General features: G+C 44.2%; 1 protein-coding gene across 6 annotated transcripts in view; it reads left to right on the top strand.

Annotated features, from left to right (window-relative positions):
• The first annotated feature begins 1,223 nt into the window (after positions 1-1,223).
• The window catches only part of LOC142494962 (chloride anion exchanger-like), a 93,262-nt gene continuing 70,915 nt past the window's right edge, over positions 1,224-23,570 (top strand). For 2 of the 6 annotated variants that reach the window (XM_075599728.1, XM_075599724.1), the window contains exons 1-2: positions 1,225-1,620; positions 18,295-18,524. In XM_075599728.1, coding sequence (XP_075455843.1) covers positions 18,394-18,524 — 131 coding nt within the window. In that variant the 5' untranslated portion in view covers positions 1,225-1,620; positions 18,295-18,393. Of the gene's footprint in view, positions 1,621-14,104; positions 14,282-18,031; positions 18,100-18,294; positions 18,525-23,570 lie in introns of all 6 variants that reach the window. The other 4 variants (XM_075599725.1, XM_075599726.1, XM_075599729.1 and 1 more) reach the window with 4 other exon arrangements.

Genomic DNA, 23,570 nt, shown 5'->3' with positions numbered 1-23,570 from the left:
TAAACCCCGGCAACACACTCTACTCCTCCAAATATTCAGCCACCCAATTTTTTTCTTGTGTTGCTACCGGAAGATGAAAACCCCAGCACCTTGCAAAACACAGGTAAGATTCCTTAACCTTTTTGACCTTCCTACCATAGCCATCTGTTCTAACGGCTTTGCCAGTCTCGCTGCCACCCAGATCCCTGCTGCCAACCCATCCACCTCACTTGCCCTCGCCACTGCCATAACCCCAGAACCTAGCTCCCCTAGTCTCCAAAGTCCCCCCTCCTCCCCCCACCGTCAAACAAAAATCCTAATTTTGCTCATGTGCTCAGTTCAGATGTTAGGATTAAGGCATGACTAAAATACTACAATGTTGTCCTCTTGAATAATGTTTATTTTAGAGAGAAATAGAAATAGAGACATGGATAGAAAGACTTACTGTAATGTTTAAAACCTTTATGCCGCCAGAGTGCCACCAGGCTTCCAGGATTGCAACCGTGTTATGTGAACAGAAGTGGAGGGGCCCCCACTTGCGTTCCAATCAAGTTCACCAACATGATAATAAGATTTTGCAAAGCAAACTGTTTAGGACGAATTCGCAAAAAAAAAAAAAAAAACAAACTCGCAAAGGAACGCCATTTTTCCAGCGGATTCAAAATCTGGTGAAAACTTTACCCATCTCTACCAGTGGGTTCTATTTCTTAAGGTCGTCATCTGCAAACTTGGGGTGAAACCAGTGCATCAAACAGCGCCAAGTTTATTGAAGAAAAGCAATCCCATGTAAGGCAATTCGATTTTTACATTTTTGTATGAAAAGGTTACTCTGTATCCATACAGTACATGGCAGTTTTCTAATGAAACATTTATTGTTTCTGCTTCTTTTCTGAAAAGACAAAGTCATACTACAGGATTCTTCCAGATAAACGGGAATAGGCCAGCCATACAAGTGTGCCTTTGAAAGATAAGCTGATACAAGTGTGTCTTCAATGCACAAACAACTTGTTAAACATCTTGTCATATGTGTGCTGCGGACATGAATTGGTCTGTTCATGGAACAGATGAAGAATGGTATTACAGTCTCACGATCAAGAGTAACATCTACAGGAATTTGTTCATCTGCCAACACCGCAAGAAATATTGCTGACATGGGAGTTGCATAAGAAACATTGACCTGATTGGCTGGGACGGTTTTTGAGGTGTGTACTGTACAGTATGTGTTGTGCTAGGAGGAAAAAAAAAACCCATAGCTTTCAGCCTATTGGGTAATGTACATGATGAGGATTGGTATGGTTTGTGCACACACTGCAGAAAATATCCTGTGATGATGCCTTATTAGCTGAAAAAGTTACTGCTTATTGGATCTTAGCCACTTGTTCGATATCCAGTTATTTCATTGGTAGATCTGACCTAATTGAGGACATCGCTATCATGATAATCTATTTAAGTCTTCTGACGCAGAACACCTAGGAAGTGGATGAAACACGGCTCCGGTGTAAGAGTTGACCACCACGGGTATGTGTGTATATCACCAAAGATTTGGAGGGATGTCCATTATTCTGTGATTGGCAGTTGTGATCTGAGGGTAACCCCAAAAGTCTCTACGCCTCTGATCCGTACTAGACCCATAACCGAGTGGTGAGTATTAATAGGCTAACAATGGAGGTTTTATGTGGTCTATCCAGAGCAAGGAACATTCCTGAAGGGACAAAAAGAGGACACAATTATCAAGTTTTTTTTACCGAGGGAGGCAGACACCAGTTGACACAAAAGAGAGGGTTAAAAATGCAGTTGTAGTCACAACTCTTAAACTGATTTTAAGGCAGAAGAAGTCACAATGGGCAGATAATGCAGAATTTTTGCTCGCAAAAAGAGCAGCAGAAAAAAAGAATGAGAGGAGCAGTTAGAAGAGAAAGCAGATCTGTCGCATCTTAAGGAGCAACTGATAGAGAATTTACAGATACCTAATATTAAATTACATTTTCAGACCCGCAAGTGAAACTGCATGAAATGGAAACTTTGTTTAATCTAAATCATTTTTTTAAATGCTAATAAATATTGTCCCAGCTTAATAACAAAAATAAAAGAATGTCTTAAATTAAAGAAAATATGACATTTGTATTATAGTAAACTGTGTAATTTATATTATGTTGTATAAGTTTTATAAACAACGTACTGTATAAACTGTTTTAGTGATATTCACTAATATCTCCTGGGTTTTTATCCCAAGATCCCCAAAGATTTTGAAATAAAAAGGAAACATTTAATATTACAAGTTTTTTTTTAGAGTGATAACCTAACTGCTGAGTTGTAACTCTTAAACAGTGCACTTCATTGACTAAACAATGTTGAAAATGTACCTTAATGCTAAAAGGTATTTATTATAACTTGATATTGTTCCCATTAGGGTATAAGTGGTTTGAATTTTCACAAACTAGATTTTATTCTTGATTATTGCAATATTATGCCAGCTAAATAAATGCTGACATGAGAAAAACATGGATATAACTATGGAATCTAAATTTAACACCCGCAATCTCTCTGAAAATTATATTAAACTATCTTTATATTGTCTCTAAATTCAAGACATATATGTTTTCATTAGCAATGATATAATCATGTACCAGTATGTTCAATGTTTCATTGGTAACGTATTATGCTATTATTTTTGTAAATAATTAGTAAATACTCTTTTGGAATGAAGTGTACACTATTATTGGTTTTGAAACAGTTTCTTATGTAGGCAGACCTGGCATGGGTTTTGTAAAGCACAAAGCGGCAATGTATTAAATATTGTGATTTTTTTTATATAGGTATCTAGGTTATATGTTACAACATTTTCTACCCCAGGAGTGCAAAATGTCATAGTGATGGGTTCTACTTTTGTGTTTTAGGTTACCGAAAAACACTGTATTTCACATGTTGCTATTAATGACAAAAAGGGTGTCATTTTTTAAGGTTGTGATCATATCAATGGTTAAAATATACTGTCAGCTTGGATATCCGACAAATTTAAGAACAATGAATATTGATCAAAGTCACGTGGTATCCCACCAGTGGCTCATTATTTAAGAACATGTATGCAAACAGTTAAATAGCGTCTGAACCCTAAAAATAATACTCCCGTACTTAAAACGACTTACTATTTTGTTTGATACGAGCCTGCTATTACTCTGTGATTAATGCTCATCTATACTCTATAGCAGCGGTGCTCAGCTCAATTCTAGTCCTCAAAACTCCCCAACAGGTCAGGTTTTCAGGATTTCCCTGCTTCAGCACAGGTGGCTCAATCGATTGAGCTACCTTTGCTGAAGCAGGGATATCCTGAAAACCTGACCTGTTGGGGAGTTTTGAGAACTGGAGTTGCTGCTCTATAGCAGGGGTGCGCAAACGTTTTGTCTTGCACCCCCCTGACTGCTCGCCCCCACTGCTTGCACCCCCACTCACCTTGTATCAAGCGTCAATGATGCCGGGTCATGTGACATCACGTGTTGCCATGGCGCAGCGTCACACCAATCCGTCTGAATAAAGGTGAGTTGCAGAGGCCTCGCGCGGTCCCCCGGCATTTCATTTAAATGCTTTGGGGAAGAGCGCGGAGCCCCTGTAATTGCAGCGCCCCTCCCTCCCCCCATAAAAATCTCACGACCCCCCCAGTTTGTGCACCCCTGCTCTATAGCACACTGATCGAGCTTAGTAGGCTCTCTGTGGTTAATGCTCAGAATATTCTGTTAACCTTGGATTTTTTTCTTGATCATAATCTAGGAATGAAAGGTTAAAGCAACTTCTATTCAGACTTGTTTCACAGTCTCTGTGTTAAGCAGTGTGGTGCTGCAAGGAAGGGGGGAGCGGTCCCCTCTCTTTCTTTTTATCTTGGTCTTGCACAGTTTAACTATTTTCTCTCAGTGGGACAGTGTTACTTATCGGGTGGAGAACATCACAGCAGCATTAGTTTTAACTCCATCTGTCTTTTCTTTTTCTTCTGGTTTGAACTCACAGAGTTTCTGCTGCGTGTAAGTTAATATACGATTTTAGAAAACTGGGTGAAGAAATTATCATACTTTCTTGAGGAGTAACATTTATATTTAAGAGATACAGGTTCACAGTTGAAAGAAATTGCAGGTGGAAAAGATGAGTAAAGGAACCCCTGACCAAATAAGGGGAAGGGGGCATGACCCTTAACCCGAGGGCCCTGCAGTTAAATATGACAATGGATAAACATTTTTTATTTCTACATAATTGTCCCCAAAAATTGTTACAAGAAATGAGGGGGAAGAGGGAGAAAGGAGGAAGAGGGGATGAGTGAGAAAGCAGGGAGAGGGGATCATGGAGAAAGGAGGGAACAGAAATAATAATATTCTCATTCAATAATATACAGTTAGACTGTCTATACAGTACAGTACTTACTCTGTTCTGACCGAGCGAATCCTCTTTATAACTGTAGTCTTTGTATGGGCATGACAGCAGACACAGCTATGAGTGACGTCGAGGCCCGAGTTATTTAACCAGGCTTGGATATGGCTTATTTGTTGTCCTTTCAGGTACATCTGCCAAATTCTCATGCTCACCTCCTTTGAAATAACTGTTCTGGGCATTGCTGCTTCTGAAAAGAAATGAAATGAAGCCCAGTGAATGTACAGTAAAGTACAGTATGCACAGCATTTGTCATGTAACAGTAATGTTTACACCCTCTTTTAACACCTGTATCACCGAGTCGGGAATACAGTGCATAAAAGTTCAACCAAAATGGATGTCACCCACAATGGCTGATCTGTCTGTGAAACAACTGCTTTCTGTCCAGATACTGTATTGTGCTTAATCTTCTGACATGAATCAGTCCAAATTCTACCTACGGCTAACTGCTGCTGTCCCTGAGAATAGAAAGAAAAATGCAGCAGCTCTCTGCGTGCCAAAGGCAAAGATGGACAGAAAGCCTACGGTGCCTAAAGAAAATGCACTAAATGTTCCCATGGCAAAACATCCTGACCGGGGTTTTGCAGGAAGAAAATTGGAAGCGTCATAAATAAGGACATTGAATGGGTTCAAGCGAACGTTCCCGAACCAGACAACCCTCGGTCTACGATAGATGCAGATGAACAAGAAGTCCCCAGCACCACCTATGCACAGCCAAAACGTCCACCTGACAACATGTTACGCCGGTGCTGCCTGCAGACCAGACCCGTCCCCTGTGCTGAGGTGGGACGTAGGGATACACCCACCCGCAGCAAAGGGAGCGTGTCCGGAGTGTGGTGTTATTGTTGCCAGGCCAGGTATAGTAGTGAGGACAATACTTGCCGGTACCGGTAGTAGAGAAGGAGTTTGCCGTTACCAAGATCAGGGATGCCAGAACTCACGAAGTCCAAGTAGAGCCAAAGTCGAGAGCCAGAGGGGGTAGTCGTCCAATCCGCGTCAATACCTGAGGAGTCACTGAGTGAATAGTCAAATGCTTCCATACAGAACTATGTCGAGTGACGAGTGATGGGAAGCACAGGCATAATAAAGCTGGGCAGGCCAATGGGAAAAGAGGGCAGGCCTGGAGGACTGCAAGGAGTCCTCCCTGATAGGAGAGAGGTGTTACAGCCCAGCTGAGTGTAATCATTGATTTGCCTTGAACTGTGTGATGCTTGGGGGCGACGCCTCACTGCAGCAGCAGTGGTTAAAAGTGCCCTGTTAGGCGTGTGCTCTGTAAACTGAGGATGCATGCACATAACGTCTGGGGCTGGCGTGCGTGTAGGAGGGCGTGGGCGCGACCGGCGCTGAGCAGAGGAATCGCCGAGGGGAGTGATCCCGCGACGGCGGCAGGGGCGAGGAGCCGTGGAGACCGGTAAGGCAGGATTGTTTATTGTGTCCAGGGACTCCTTGCGGAGAGGGAGTGCTTTGTGTGAGAAGCGAGGAGAACGCCGATTCCTGACAGTACCCGCCTCTTCAGGAACGGCCTCAGGACGGTCCAAGAACGGTTTCTCTGGAAACTTTTTCCTGAAGGACTTAAGAAGAGCCGGGGCATGAATGTCCTTTGAAGGTACCCAGAATCTCTCTTCAGGGCCAAAGCCCTTCCACTGCACCAAGAACTGAAGCTGACCCCTGGATAGGCGAGAATCCAAAAGGGAGTGAACTTTGTATTCCTCGTTATTTTGTACAGTAATGGGATCCGGTTTACGAGTCTGATCCGGAAAGAAGTGACTGGAGATAAATGGTTTTAAGAGGGACACATGGAAGACATTGGGAATCTTCATACTGGGTGGTAGTTGGAGCCGGAATGCCACAGGATTGATTTGTTCACAAATAGGGAAGGGACCCAGGAACTTAGGTGCCAGTTTAGGAGATGGTACCTTGAGGTGGATATTCCTAGAGGAGAGCCATACCAAATCCCCTGGTTTGTAACTGGGCGCCGAACGACGACGACGATCGGCCTGTCGTTTCGATCTGCGGGAGGAGTTGAGAAGGGTAGACTGAATCCTGGACCATGCGGTTTGGAGGGAAGAAATGCGTTCATCTACGGCTGGTACTCCAGAAGGAATGTTGGGGATGGGAAGACAGGGAGGGTGGAACCCATAATTTATAAAGAAGGGAGACTCCCGGGTGGACTCGTTTTTTGCAGAATTGACGGCATACTCTGCCCAAGAGAGGAGTTGAGCCCAATCATCCTGGAAATCGGATATAAAACATCTCAGGTACTTCTCCAGGGATTGATTGATTCTCTCCGTTTGTCCATTGGACTGAGGATGATAGGCGGAAGAGAAGGAAGAAGAGATGCCCAATCTCTTCGTGAAAGCTCTCCAAAATTTGGATACGAACTGAGAACCTCTGTCAGAAACAATGGACGAAGGAATCCCATGAATCCGGAAAATCTGCTCCGTAAAGATATCAGCAAGGGTGGGGGAGGTGGGTAATTCTTTAAGTGGAATGAAATGGGACATCTTCGAGAACCTGTCCATGACCACCAAGATAGTGTTCATTCCTCTGGACCTGGGCAACTCCACGATGAAATCCATAGAAATGTGGGACCAGGGGCGGTCGGGAACTGGAAGGGGTAACAGAAAACCCTGAGGCTTTTGACGGAGAGTCTTGCTTTGAGCGCACGTGGGGCATGCGCGGGTAAATTCCAGAATATCTTGAGACATTCTTGGCCACCAGAAATTCCGACGAATGAGATCAGTAGTCTTCTTAAAACCTGGATGACCTGCAGATTTAGAGGAGTGACCCCAAGACAGGACTTCTGGAACAAATTTGGATGGTACAAAGAGTTTGTTGTCGGGAACGACCAAATCCTTGGGAATGCGTCTCTGGGAGTGCAAAATCTTGTCAAGATTCTTGAAAGTAGACGTGGCAAGAATACTCTCATGTGGAAGGATAGTCTCCAACGATTCCTCTGGCCTCTCCTCAGAAGAATGTATTCGGGAGAGCGTCTGCCTTTACGTTCTTGGTCCCGGGGATATAGGACAGGTTTAAAATCGAATCGAGAAAAAAAAAGAGCCCAACGAGCCTGTCGTGGACCAAGGCGTCAAGCATTCTCTATGTAAAGAAGGTTCTTGTGGTCCGTGAGAATAGTAAACGGCTCTTTCGACCCCTCCAGCAGGTGTTTCCACTCTTGAAGAGCCATCTTCACGGCCAGAAGTTCCCTGTTACCCACGTCATAGTTCCTCTCGGCAGACGAGAATTTTTTGGAAAAATATGCACAGGGATGTAACTTTGCTTGGGACGTGGGTCTCTCAGACAGAACGGCACCAGCGCCGCAATCAGAAGCGTCGACCTCCAGTACAAAGGGAAGTTCAATGTCGGGATGACGGAGAATAGGTGCGGATATAAAGGCTTCCTCGACGTCGGAGATGGCCTCGGATGACCAAGCAGAAGGATCAGCTCCTTTTTTGGTGAGCGCAGTAAGGGGTGCCACAATGGTGGAAAAACTCCGTATAAACTTATGATAATAATTAGCGAAGCCTAAAAAATGTTGTATGGCCTTGGGAGAATTGGGTCTTGGCCATTCAGTGACCGCTTGAAGTTTACTGGAGTCCATCATAAACCCCTCATCTGAAATGATATACCCCAGGAACGGAGTAGAGGTCGTATGAAAGGTGCACTTCTCCAGTTTAGTGTATAAATGGTGTTCACGGAGACGGGAAAGGACATAGGAGGTGTGGCATATATGGTCCTGGAGATCTTTGGAAAAAATCAGGATATCATCCAAGTATACAATAACAAAAATATTGAGTACCTTACGAAAGACGTCGTTGATGAAATCCTGGAAGACAGCGGGAGCATTACATAAGCCGAAAGGCATTACCAGATATTCATAGTGTCCACTACGCGTGTTGAAGGCCGTCTTCCATTCATCCCCCTTCCTGATGCGCACCAGGTTATAGGCACCACGTAGATACAACTTGGAAAAAATCTTGGCCCCCTGTAATTTATCGAACAGTTCGGTAATAAGGGGAAGGGGGTAACGATTTTTAATAGTGATGTGGTTTAAACCCCTGTAGTCAATGCAAGGCCTCAACGACCCATCCTTTTTCTTGACGAAGAAAAACCCAGCCCCTGCTGGGGAATTGGAGTGACGGATAAAGCCTTTCTTGAGATTCTCCTGGATATACTGCTGCGGCCGAGTTTATTTGAGCATTTGCCCGGTTTCGGCTGCAGCAGTAACCAGGCACACGCCGGGATGTGCCTGGCGCGCGCCGAAGCCGCGGAGGAGCGCCTTCCGATCGGGGCTTTCTCCCTCCGCTCGCCGGGTCCGCCGGGTCCCCCGGAACCCCCTGCCGCCGTCCCCCACATCGCGGGACACCAGGGCTCTCTCGGGGAGCCCTGGACGCGCGTGCAGGGGGCACAGGCACCCGATGACGCGTGACGGCGCGTCGATGACGCGTGACCGCGCGTCGATGACGTGCGGCACGCCGAGGGAGTGCGGCTAGCATGCCGGGGCATCCCCAGGCTTGCGGAGCTAGCCGCACTCAAATAAAATGTGCCGCCTCTGTATTCATCCATAGCGTGAGATTCTGGTAACGACAAGGGGTAGGTCTTGGTCTTGGGTAGGGAGTAGCCAGGAACTAGATCGATTGGACAATCGTAAGTCCTGTGTGGCGGCAAGAGGTCTGACTGTACCTTATTGAAAACGTCCCGGAATTGATGGTAAACGGAAGGTAGAATAACTTCGGGAACAGAGGTATTGGCCAGCAGTTGATGAGTCTCGCCTGACCTCGGCCTCCAGGAAATGGGAGCGGAGGAAGTCCAGTCAATGAGAGGATTGTTAAGCTGTAGCCAAGGAAGACCAAGGGTGATGGGTATCCCAGGAGCGTGAATGGCATCGAGAACTAAGGTCTCCTTGTGTAGATGTGAAGACAGAAGCAAGGGAGCCGTCTCTAAGGAGATGTGGGCCGGGGTAAGAGGACGTCCATCGATACCGACGAGTGTGATGGGAACCTTCTTTCTCACTAGTGGTATGTGGTTAACCCTGGTGAATTCTAGATCCACGAAGTTTCCTCCAGCTCCTGAGTCAATGAAAGCAGCGGTAGAAGTCTTGAACTTATCGCCTGAAAGGAAGACTGGAAATGTAAGTTTCTTAGGGAGTTCACCTTTAAGAAGGGGACGTGGAGACATTACACCCAAAGAGAGACCCTCTGTACTCACTGGGTGTTCCCGTTTCCCGGACACAGTGGACACTCCCGAACCCGATGTTCCATGGATCCGCAGTAGAAACACAATACCCCGGCGTGGCGGAACTGCCGTATCGGTGTGCGGATGCGTTGTACCCCCAATTGCATTGGCTCTGGCAACTCCAGTGCAGGACGAAGAGGTGTGGTAGCACTTGAGGGATCAGGAGTGTTGCTGGGAGTACTGGAGAACGGAACTGGAAAGTTAGAGAAGCGAGTGCGCTGACGCTCTGAGCGGCGTACCTGGATGCGTTGATCCACTCGGATGGCCAAATCAATCAGGACCTCCAGTTGATCCGGCCTGGATTGGCGAGAGAGTTTGTCCTTGATGGGATCTGCCAGGCCTTGCCAGAATACGGAGACGAGGGCCTCTTGTCCCCAGTTAGTCTCGGCTGCTAGAGTCCGGAATTCCACAGCATACTGCGACACCGTTTGCCGTCCCTGCGTGATCTGGAGTAGAGAAACAGATGCCATCTCCCGACGAGCGGAGGAATCGAATACCCGTTGAAACTCGGCTTTAAATGCTGGGTAATCTTGGGTAAGGTCAGAACGTAGCTCCCAAACCTGGGAAGCCCAAGCCAGGGCGCTGCCAATGAGGAGGATATAAATGTAGGCTACTTTCTTGCGATCAGTATTGTAGAGATGGGGAGCCATTTCAAACTGCACCTCACACTGGTTTAGAAAACCCCTACAATCTTGCGGTTCACCTGCATAAGGCTTGGGAGGAGGAATCCTTACATCTGAGCTGCTAACTGCGCTTGCGGAGTGGGGGCTTACATCTGGCAGGATCGCGGTCAGTACCCTGTCTGAGAGTACTGCGACCTGGCGTGTAAGTGCCACAATTTGATCCGCCATGGCCTGGTTTTGCTGAACCAGATTAGAGAGAAACTGCTGTAGTTCGGTCTGGTTTGCGTCTTGTGGGCTCGACATAATGTTACGCCGGTGCTGCCCACAGACCAGACCCGTCCCCTGTGCTGAGGTGGGACGTAGGGATACACGCACCCGCAGCAAAGGGAGCGTGTCCGGAGTGTGGTGTTATTGTTGCCAGGCCAGGTATAGTAGTGAAGACAATACTTGCCGGTACCGGTAGTAGAGAAGGAGTAGTTATTGCCGTTGCCAAGATCAGGGATGCCAGAAGTCACGAAGTCCAAGTAGAGCCAAAGTCGAGAGCCAGAGGGGGTAGTCGTCCAATCCGCGTCAATACCTGAGGAGTCACTGAGTGAATAGTCAAATGCTTCCATACAGAACTATGTCGAGCAACGAGTGATGGGAAGCACAGGCATAATAAAGCTGGGCAGGCCAATGGGAAAAGGGGGCAGGCCTGGAGGACTGCAAGGAGTCCTCCCTGATAGGAGAGAGGTGTTACAGCCCAGCTGAGTGTAATCATTGATTTGCCTTGAACTGTGTGATGCTTGGGGGCGACGCCTCACTGCAGCAGCAGTGGTTAAAAGTGCCCTGTTAGGCGTGTGCTCTGTAAACTGAGAATGCATGCACATAACGTCTGGGGCTGGCGTGCGTGTAGGAGGGCGTGGGCGCGACCGGCGCTGAGCAGAGGAATCGCCGAGGGGAGTGATCCCGCGACGGCGGCAGGGGCGAGGAGCCGTGGAGACCGGTAAGGCAGGATTGTTTATTGTGTCCAGGGACTCCTTGCGGAGAGGGAGTGCTTTGTGTGAGAAGCGAGGAGAACGCCGATTCCTGACACAACAGAAGCCGAACAAGACGTCCCCTGCCACACCAATGCACAACCAGACAGACCTCTGACAACAGAAGCCGAACCAGACGTCTCCTGCCCCACCGATGCACAACCAGACAACCGTCTGACAACAGAAGTCAAACCAGACGTCCTCTGCCGCACTGATGCACAAGCAGACGACCCTCTGACAACAGAAGCCGAACCAGTTGTCCCCTGCTGCACTGATGCACAACCAGACGGCCCTCTGACAACTGAAGCAGTACAACAACACTTCCCCTGTTCCACTGACATCCCCCTCCAATCACCCACCCTCTTAGAGTGACAACACGATTCCACCCTCACACATTTTGTGAGCCAGAGTTCTGTAGGTCGCATACTGGAATCTTTAAGTGACTACGGAAGAATTTGCAACACAACACAGCAATACAGGGAAAGAATGAATACAAAGTGAATGTCTCCCCAGCTGATCTTAAGTGCCGGCTGAGACTACAAAGGACGGGGGACATTTACAGTTTATGTGGGTGATCCCACACATTGCGGGAGGCGGTGAGAGACATCGTTATCGATTCTGTGGTTCACTAATCAGTGATACATGCCTATTTTACTGGCACTATTGTAAGTGCGTTTTTTATATTTTACCATAAAGTTTTCACTTCTTTTATTGATCTGTGCTATGTAGTTTTTCCCATTTCCCCTTCTACTGCTGGAGTACCCATCCATCTCTGTAATATCGGAGGGAAGGCGCATATGTGTTTATCGTGGGAATTATTCCCTCTACGCTATTTGAACACTTCTATCCTGTGAGTAGGCTGGACATAGAGCCAAGACCACTATCTATTAACTCCCACTGTGTTCCTACGTCTACACTTATATTGCCTGTGTCGTTTTTCTTTTCTCCCATATGCTCCCCCTGGATTTCTTGAGAATCTAAAAGTTGCACTTACACATTTAAAATGCATAAAAACATGTCAGCAGACATCTATTAGAAGAGAGATGCTGTGCAGACCAGCTTCCAAGACACTGAGATGACAAGCTCCTCGCGTTCGGCTCCTCCCTCACAATGACGTCACCCAACACACTTGGGACTAGGATAGAAGACTGGTCGTTATGCGTTACTCCTGTAGCTTGATTGCCGAAGGATTGTCACACTATGCTTCAGAAGCTCCAAAAGAATCAGTGAAGTAGGCTTTATCATTAACAAGAGAGAGAAGCAACTTAGTGGAATATGAAAGCTCATGGGAAAGAGCAGCCAGATCATCATTCAATTGACAAAGAGATACAGGCTTCAAATTATCCAAGCGTGTGCCCAAACATCAAGTCACAATGAAGTGGAAGATTTCGACCATGAAATCAACCAACTTAACAAAGGAAATTGTTGAGGTTGGCATAGAGATCAAAGTTTCCATCTTTGCTGATGACACTAAATTGTGTAAGGTAGTAGAATCAGAGCAAGATGTAATTTCTCTCCAGAAGAACTTGGATAGATTACAAACTTGGGCAGGTAAATGGCAGAGGAGGGTTAATACAGGTTATTACCTGTATTACCTTAATACCAGGTAAGGTTATGCATTTAGGAAACAAGAATAAACAGGTGACACAAATTAAATGGTGGAAAATTATATGATCCCTGATGGATAAGGATTTAGGAGTGCTTGTCGACAACAGGCTTTGTAATAGTCCCCAATGTCATGCCGTAGCTGCAAAGGCAAATAAGATCTTATCTTGTATTAAACGGGGAATGTATGAAAGGGAAGTAAGCATAATTATGTCCCTTTATAAAGCATTAGTAAGACCACACCTTGAATATAGAGTACATTTTTGGGCATCATGCCATGAAAAAGACATTATGGAACTTGAAAAAGTGCAGGGAAGAGCCACTAAATTAAAAAAGGGGATGGAAAATCTGATTCATGAGGAGAGGCTAGCTAAATTAGATTTGTTTACTTTAGAAAAGAGGTGTATTAAGCTGAGTCCATAGAGACTGCAGCCGTGCGGAGGCTGAGGGAAAGCAGGTGCTTTCCCTGGCCTTACTACGCGCGCGCCGTCCGGGAGCATGTCTAGGGCCAGTTACGTCACGGAGCTGGATCCCCTCATTGGGTGAACTGCTCACGTAACCGGCCCTCTGCTCCCCTCAGAGCTGAAACTTACATTTTTCTGTCTGCTATGCCTCTGCACGCCTGCGGAAGCGTGCGGGAGCCCCTGCTAAAGCCGCTCTCATTGCGGCTGCAGGGGCTCACTGACAAGCGTGAGCGCGGCTCAGCGTGGGTCAGTGGCTAAGCGCTGACCATGCCCGCGGCCTAAGAGGGGAATGATAACTATATACAAATATATTCAACGACAATACAAGGAGCTTTCAAAAGATCTATTAATCCCAAGGCGAGTATAAACATGGTCATCCCTTAAGGTTGAAGGAAAGGAGATTTACCTGCAACAAAGGAAAGGGCTCTTTACAGTAAGGGCAGTTAAAATGTCGAATTCATTACCCATGGAGATTGGGATGGCAGATATAATAGATATCTTCAAAATAAGGTTGGATATCTTTTTGGAAAGGTATACAGATAAACCAAATAAGTAAACTTTGGAAGGATGTTGATCCAGTGAATAATCTGATTGCTATTATTTGGAGTGAGGAAGGAATTTATTTTTCCCCTTATGAGATATCATTGAGAGCAGTAGTGTTTCAGCGTAAACTTTTTTTAAAGTGCATGTGATAGGTGATTAAATAAACACAAATTGTGACAAAGTAAAAATGGAGTAAATCTAAAATACAATCCATTTATATTGTGAGGTGCTGCTCCAGAAAATCTTTCCAGGGTCAAAAGAACACAATACAGAGCAAAACAGGAGCTCGATTGGAGTGAGAGTCCTGGGAATCCCACGTGGAGGGGACTTAACAGATGGACGGATTGTTCTTATCTTGCTGGAGTCTTGTGAGCTCACAACATTTGTATTCAATGTACAGTTTGTGAGTACATTGATTTTATTCTTTCCACTTACATAAAGTTTTATACAAGATTACGCTATGTTGGTATCTTTTTCTTTTCATACCTAATACCGTGCAGTCATTTCCTGACCCTTGCCTGTTCCATCCATGGTCATCTGAGCATCCACTAAAGGTTCCTAAAGCTGTAAAGGTTTTGGAATGTGTGAGTGCAGTTGACTCTGGTTCACTGGGTCTGCTATATGCTTGTGTCATACTGTGTTACACTATTTTGTGTTATTTTTCTCTCCGCATATCTTCTGAGAGCTGCGCTCCTGTTTTGCTCTGTATTATGAGATATCATTGGATGATATTTCACTGTTTTTTTTGTTTGCCTTCCTCTCGATCAATATACTGTAAATACTAATATAGGATAAAGTATCTGTAATCTAAATTTAGCATAGGTTGAACATGATGGACCTATGTCTTTTTTCAACCTCATCTACTATGTAACTATGTAAATTGTCCCCTCAAGATCCTGATAGGAGATTTCAATGCAAATATTGGTGCCCCATAGAAGGATGAAGCATCAATTGGTTAGTATGGTTATTGCAACAGGAATAATTGTGTAGACAGATTTTTATAATTTGCAGAATAAGAAAACTTTTACATAGTGAATTTCAAGAAGACTCGAAGTAGAAGATGGACTTGGGGGGTACGCAATGGAATATAATAGGAAATAGACTATTCTAGCTATCAAGAAATACACGAGTGAAGACTACACAGTCCTTAACTATTTTGACACAAGAAATGATCACCAATTGGTAGGCTGCAAAGGACATATGAAGGCAAAGATGTAGCAAAAAAGGGGAGAGAGAAAAAGGGACTCTGTATATTCCACTCTAAAGCACATGATATAAAAAATATTAGTAAAGTTAAAACAACAATTTTTTTCACGATAAACTATTAAAATAAATGGTACTAAGTTGAATAAACTTTAACTAAATACTTAAATATACATGTAAAAACATATCAAATCCAGTTCAGGGAGGAAGCGTGTATAAAATTCGGGCTATCCTGGGAAGAAGCATCTTGTATGATGTGAAACGCATGTCGGATGACATGACTGATGACTGAGTCAGCTAGGTCAGTCTTGGGAGGTCTGATCCGTGGTTGTTCATTCCCGCTGTGTATGTAGACCACGAGGAATGCTGCCACTTATACAATAGATAGCTTAGTTATTTGTACTAGATTATTATGAGTAAGAGCAGGAACATTGATTCTTTATAGGGACTCCTTCAACGCTTTCTCTACAAACCTGTCCTCAACCCATACTTGCTATCTATGTACGGCTCACTCATTATTGATAGAAAATAAGACAGTTTAACTGGGATATTATTGTGACTGTATTAACATTGAATCTTTGATGCTATGGTTATCCATTTGCTATTTTGTTGCTAAACAAGTGCTATACTTAGCTTAAGAGGCTGCTTCTGTAGTGGATCACAATTACTATAATATAGTAATACTGTACATCTTGACAGAGAGGTTCTATTATCTAATTTACAGCAAAAGTGTTACTACCACGGACCACATCACTGCTTCCTATGTGATTATGTCAGAGGTAGTGTATAATCTAAATCTAGTATTGATCACAGTAACTATCTCTGATCCAGCCACTGTATACATGTGGATAATATCACAAGAAGTACATGTGTGTACATTCTTTTCGGATAATATCACAAGTATACTTTCATTAGAATAACTTCCAGTTACTTCTTAGCCTTCCAGGACTGGATTTGACACGGTTTAAAATGTATATTTAAGTATTTAGTTGTAGTTTATTTAATTCACTACCCTTTATTTTAATAGTTTATGTTGAATACCATTTTTGTTTTGCCGTTACTGATATTTGCTACAAACTTTGATCTCTGTGTGCACCGTACTACTGACTAGATCATTATTGGCTGAGATAAGAGCTCCCGTTCCTTGTTTTTCTGAATGCAATGATGGAATGAAGAAAACTGATGAAAAAGAAGAAAAAAAACCAAAACTGATGACAAAGAAAACAAAAACAATCATCATCTAGAAGCTCAAGAATAACAGCAGAGAATTTCAACTAGAGTTGAAAAATCGCTTCAGCTTGTTTGAAATGCATGGGAACAGTTTAACAAATAATTATGAAGAGCTTGTGAAGATTGTAGTTGAAAACGCAGACAAAAAACTGTAGGAATCGCTAAGAAAAAAGAAAATATCAAATGAGAAAAGCAGTCACTGAGGAAATGACAAGAAATGAAACAATTCCAAGGCACGAGATTAAGAATTAAATATGCCGAGTTGTGCAAGACAATCTGTGAGCGTATAACTGAAGATATAGGAAAATGTAACTGCGATGCAGCTTTTCACAGAAATACTTTAAGAATTGTTCAGGACATTAAATTAGGTTTTCCAGAAGATCTCCAGCAACAGATCAGATAACTCACTAAAGAAGGTGGGCCTCTATATGAATCTCAGCAAGACCAAAGTGATGTTCAACAAATATGTAAACTCTACAAAGATCAAAATAAATAGAATAGAACTAGAAGAATTCGAAGATTACTGTATGTCTACCTTGGCGAACAAGTATTAATAGATGTTTGACCAGTGTGTCCTGCCTGTGCTCACATATGGATGTGAAACTTGTACCCTAAATGTAAAGACAATTCAGATGCTTCAGACAATTCAAAGAAGCATGGAGAGATGTAGTCTGGATATTACTTGAACAAACAGGACGAAGAATGGGTTCTAAAGCAAACAAAAGTCTATGACATCATCGCATGAGTGAAGAAATGAAAATGACAGTGGGACAAGCATATCACAAGAAGAAATTACCATAGTTGGATATGGATAGCACTCGACTAGATTCCAAGGGATGTCACAAGACGGAGACAGCAACCAAAAGTAAGATGGGAAGATGCAAACAGAAAATTTGCTGGAGAAACGTGGAGAAGAGAGGCTTGTAAATGCAGTACCTGGAACATCATTGGATAGTCCTTCATCCAGCATGTACACTTAAGAAGGGAAATGCTGCGAGAACACTTTTTCTTGCGGCATTTCCCCCCAGTCCGAGTCAGAAGCAGAAACAAGGTACCCTGAGCCATGGTCAGAATTGTTTTGAACTGCAAAAGTTCAGAGGGACTTGTCTTCCCCCCACACCCTCCCTCCCTGAATGCACCCATTTCTAATTTAAAAATAGATTATTTATTGTATTAAAGTAAAAAAATTTTTTGGTTTTATGTCTGGCACCTTTTCTTTCTTACAAAAACATTTTTGTTAAAAACCATAATTTATATATAACATTACCAATATAATAGTATCGTATTATTAAAGTATTATAAGATATTGCACAACTGTGGTACGTTACTCAATGGTATAAGCCCCACACACCTGGGCAGAAAACATGATTCTGAAAAGAATATAACAGTCTTGCTGCTTCTCTAAACAATGCTATTATCTGCCTGGAAATTGTAGCGGTTTTTGAAGGAGAGGAGGGGGGGGGGAGGGGGTTGTTAGTCAAGTGTTTTTTTTTTTTAACTGTTATCCCACTCTGTACTTATCACAGAGCCAGTAAAGATAACGGGAGTGGGGGAGAGGGAGCTCTGGCTATGAATGCACCTGCTGAACACACAGTGACATCAGACAAAAGGGAGTAGCCAGAAGAAGTCAAACCCAAAGTCCATTCACACACTTGGGATATAATCAGTTGTCTTCAATTTGACCTAAATGCGCAGTACAGTGTTTTTTTTCTGCTTGAAGAATCAGACATTGGATGGAAATGAATGCTCCAATATAAATTTCTACATAAATTAAGGACACATTTTAAGGTGAGAAATGTAAAATACTGTTGACAAAATTGAAAAATGTATACCATGGAAAATAATGGAGGAAATGTATTTGAATTAAAGCTTTAATTAGACTATTTTATTTATTCATATATGATGTATTGACATAATGGCGACGTGTACTGTGTTTTAGAATTACATTTTAAAGCCCCTTATGGTACATTTTATATTTTGTAGGTCACTAGATGTTCAACTTGCAGAAGGTGTTTCATACAGAATTATAGGGAAGGCAGAAGAAATACAGTATACTTCTCCAAATAAGAACATTTAGACATTATGACTGAGCCTGTGGAGAATCAATATTTGGTGGCCAGGCCCATTTATTCAGAGGATTCCTTCAGCGCAGACCATGAAAAAGTCCACAGACATCACACAACGTTCTTGGATCACCTAAAGCGCTTATGTGTGTAAGTATCTATTTTATGAAGGGTCTTGTGGGGTTATTAATCAGTGTCTCCTGGCTGCAAAACCGGCACAATAATCTTTAAAAAAAATGCACTACATTAGTAAAAGAATAATAATAATCCCACTTCATTTCATTGCTTTTTCTTTGATACATTCTGGATGTGTTTGCGCTATTTTATACAAATGATACAGCCGGGAAACTTTAGAAAGAGGTTCCCCATGATCAACCATCAACATGTCAAAAGTAGTAGATGATGAACTTGACTCAGTGTCTTAATGAGATGACAAGATGTACATGATCTGATTTAGAGATGGAGCCAGCCTAGCTGTTCCTCTTGATCAGACATGTTCAAAAGTGTCTCAACTGTGTTCGCAAGAAAAAAAGGTTTTGCAATTTTTTTTCTTCACATTTTGCATTTTTACAAACAATTTTGCCAAGCCTCATAGGGCTAACAATTTATGAGAGAGAGAGACACAGAGACACAGAGACACAGAGACACACACACACACACACACACACACACACACACACACACACACACACACACACACACACACACACACACACACACACACACACACACACACACACACACACACACACACACACACACACACACAGAGAGAGAGAGACACACACACACACAGAGAGAGAGAGAGAGACACACACACAGAGAGAGAGAGAGAGAGAGAGAGAGAGAGAGAGACACAGAGACACAGAGACACAGAGACACAGAGACACAGAGACACTGGGAGACTGGGAGACTGGGAGACTGGGAGACTGGGAGACTGAGAGACTGAAGACAGAGAGAGAGACTGAGAGACTGGAGACAGAGATAGACTGGAGACAGAGAGAGAGACTAGAGAGAGAGACACTGAGAGACTGAGAGACTGAAGACAGAGAGAGACTGAGAGACTGAAGACAGAGAGAGAGACTGAGAGATTGAGTGAGAGACTGAGAGACTAAAGACAGAGAGAGACTGAGAGACTGAAGACACAGAGAGAGAGAGAGACTGAGAGACTGAAGACAGAGAGACTGAGAGACTGAAGACAGAGAGAGACTGAGAGACTGAGTGAGAGACTGAGAGACTGAAGACAGAGAGAGACTGAGAAACTGAAGACAGAGAGAGACTGAGAGTCTCTGTCTCTCAGTCTCTCTCTCTCACTCAGTCTCTCTGAGAGACTGAGAAAGAGTGAGAGACTGAGAAAGAGTGAGAGACTGAGAGAGAGAGACTGAGAGACTGAGAGACTGAGAGACTGAGAGAGAGACTGCGAGAGAGAAACTGAGAGAGAGAGAGAGAGAGACTGAGAGACTGAGAGAGAGACTGAGAGACTGAGAGAGAGAGACTTATTTATTAGAGGACAGATATCTCTCAAAGACTCATTTATATAATATGTGAAGAGATACTGACTCTCTATCCAGCAAAAGACCGATTTCATGGTCAAAATTCTCAGTATTGCAACATTTATGCAAACAAAAACATTTTGGCCACTTTTTTTGGCAAAAACACCCAACCAATTTTGCATGATTTGAACACTTCGGTGAAAATGTTATCCATCTCTACTAATGAGAATACAACATATAACGTTGTATCCTAGAATATCACAGAGTTTTCAAAAGATTAAATGGCAGTGATGGCGCGTAACATCACAACAGATCCCACCGTATTCCAGCAAAGGAAACGGTGAAGCGGGCTATATGTAGAATATCTTTTGAGGATTGTGCATTTTCAAAACTACTTTAGAATAAAATGCATTGCTATCAAGCCAACAATTAGAAGTGGAGTATTTGGTTAATGGGATCATTCAATGTGGGTTTTATATACAGTGTATTTTAGAAAAGATTAATCAAACATGAGATGTTCTGTTTGAGGCTATTGATCCTTGGCAACATAAACGCATTACCCTTTGTAGCACTTCACTTAGCAAACATGTACAAACCCCAATGAGTAATATTTTCTGATAACTATGAAGTTGACCTTCTGCCTAATACATTCACTTTCTGTAAAGTCTTAAGGGGGAAAAGAACAATACAAATATTAAACTACGAAAGACAGAGATATTCAGATGTTGTCAGACAAGCTTCTCTTTGACTTTTCTAAAAAGTTTTCAACATGTACAGTATAACCATTGTATAATAATGTAAATCAAAACCATGACAAAGGCACATTGCCCCACATACTGTAGAAAAAACGAATGGAACAATGCAGACAAGAGATTCACTCCAATTATACAATAATGTAGGTATGCTATGATATGTAATTATGTACAGTATGCTCCAACATATTCACATGCATTGGACACACAATGGACTTTGAGAAAAATGATTATGTTCTTGGGAACCAGACTGCCACTTCATTAATGTGTAGAACGCCAGTGCATCAGAAAGACAAGTCCTTAGTGTATTCGTAACATCTGCAGTTGAGAAGCTCCCAATAATCTGTATAACACAATAAAGTTACCCTAATAGGGTTTAAGGGACTAGTACTTAATGCCAGAGGCACCAATAAAGAATAGTACAATAAATGTCCCATGTAGTGAGAATGAAGGGGTATGGCAACCCACAGGTATAACTCACTTTTGAATTGCAGAATCCAGGGGAGTTTTCTTCAGCAGGAATAAATAGCGTGCAGTCCACCAGTAACAGGAGCAGGAACAGGAGGAAAAACGGCCGTGCACTGCCAAGAAAACCAGGAGGAGGCTCACGGCAGCAGAAGCAAAGATTTATTTATGCCATAAAAAAATTGGACACAGGTCCCCCCTAGCCCCAACAAGTAACCACCTACGCGTTTCGGGCTCTATGCCCTTTCTCAAGGTGTTGAGAAAGGGCATAGAGAAAGGGCATGAGAAAGGGCACAGAGCCCGAAACGCGTAGGTGGTTACTTGTTGGGGCTAGGGGGGACCTTTGTCCAATCTTTTTATGGCATAAATAAATCTTTGCTTCTGCTGCCGTGAGCCTCCTCCTGGTTTTCTTGTGTCACGCTGCGCTCACCACAAACAGGACGAAAGACCGCGGGGCTGAGGTGGGGTTGTATAGGCACCGACCCACAACCATGCAGTCCTGTCCGGAATGCGTAGTCCTAGTCGTACCGCGTCGTAGGGTTGGAGAGGTCAGGGTAGTCAGGGTACTTGCCGTGTTCCAGGGTTGGAGAGTCCGGGTAGGTAGAGTTTCGTAGCCAAGGTCCTGGGTAATAGAAGGTAGAGTAGTCGAGTAACGAAGCCGGGGTCAAAGTGCTGGAGAGTGTAGAAATCCAAGTAACAGGCAGGGTCAAACAGGTCAGACAAAGTTCAAGACAAAACTAGACAGCAGCGGTGAGCACAATGCATAAACAGGAGTTTATGCTCAGCAATGAAGGACAGGCAGAAGCAGGTATATATGTGGGAAGGGTCCAATTACCTTGCAGGGGTGTGTACTGGTCCACCAATGGTGTCAGAGAGACACTGATCAAAAACAGCTTGCAATTAGGCTTTCCTGATGCTAGGTCTGGTTGCCGGGCAACCCGCGCGCGTGCGCGATGCGCGTCGCGACGTGATGACGTCCTGCGGTTTACTCAGCAAGTCTCCGCCTGTGGGAGGCTCCAGCAGCTCCCTCACGTTCTCCTGCTTCCTGGTTGCCGAGCAACCCGTGCGCGTGCACGATGCGTCTCGCGGAGCTCCGCCATCACGCCGCTGCACCTGCACTGCCCTGGCAGTGCGTGGGCGCATGACTCTGCCCCGTGGTGCTTCCCTGAGTCGGTCTCCGCGCGGATCAGAGGCAAGTGTGACAGTATCCCCCCCTTGAGGGGAGACCTCCGGGCGAACCAGAGATGGTTTCTCAGGATGCCTACGGTGGAAGGCAGAGATGAGGCGGTTGGCATGTACCTGATGATGAAGAATCCACTCTCTCTCCTCTGGGCCATAGCCTCTCCAGTGTACAAGATATTGTAATCCTCCTCTGGATATTCTGGAATTGAGAATGGTCTGAACCTCGTATTCTTGTTGGCCCTCTACCAGTATGGTTTGCGGAGGTTTAGATTGTCCTTTGGAGGATGAGTCTTGATGATAAGGTTTGAGAAGGGATGAGTGAAATACAGAAGGAATCCTCATATTTTTTGGCAGTTCAAGCCGATAGGCTACTGGGTTGATCCTTTTGGTGATGCGGAAAGGGCCGATAAAACGTGGTGCCAGTTTGGGTGAAGCTACCTTTAGCCGAATGTTTTTGGTAGATAACCAAACCCTTTGTCCTACAGAGTACCCTGGGACCTCTCTTCGGTGACGATCCGCTTGTCTCTTGTGTAATATACCAGCGTGCTGTAGATTCCGATGGATCTTCTGCCATAGGTCTTGTAAGTGGCAAATCCTGTCCTCTGCGGCCGGGACTCCAGACTTGGAGATGAGGGAAGGAAGTGCCGACGGATGGAAGCCATAGTTGACCATAAATGGTGACTGTCGGGATGATTCGTTCTGTAGATTATTGTGGGAGAATTCTGCCAATGGGAGAAGTTCTGCCCAGTCGTCCTGAGTGTCAGCGATAAAGCACCTCAAAAACTGTTCCAGAGACTGATTGGTGCGTTCCGTCTGTCCATTGGTCTGGGGGTGATATCCTGATGAAAAGTGTAGGGTAACGTCCAGATTTTTACAAAACGCCCTCCAGAACCGGGAGATGAACTGGGATCCTCTATCGGAAACTATGACCTGAGGGGACCCATGTAACCTGAAGATCTCCCTGATGAAAACTTCGGATAACATTGGTGCAGTGGGTAAACCCTTCATAGGTATGAAGTGTGCCTGTTTGGAAAATCTGTCCACCACCACAAGTATTGTGTCCATGCCTCTAGATTTGGGCAACTCAACGATGAAGTCCATCGATATATGTGTCCATGGACGTACTGGGATGGGTAGTGGTTGAAGGAGACCTGCTGGTCTGTTGTGTGGCGTCTTGCTTCGAGCACAAGTAGCGCACGTAGCTACGAAGGCTTGTATGTCTCTCCGCATGTAGGGCCACCAGAATGTGCGTTCGATGAACTCAGTAGTTCTTTTGGTGCCAGGATGGCCTGCAGTCTTGGATG

Source organism: Ascaphus truei, chromosome 5, assembly GCF_040206685.1.
Source record: "Ascaphus truei isolate aAscTru1 chromosome 5, aAscTru1.hap1, whole genome shotgun sequence".
NCBI lineage: Eukaryota > Metazoa > Chordata > Amphibia > Anura > Ascaphidae > Ascaphus > Ascaphus truei.
The sequence above is the reverse complement of the archived record's forward strand: the minus strand, read 5'-3'. Positions and strand labels throughout refer to the sequence as shown.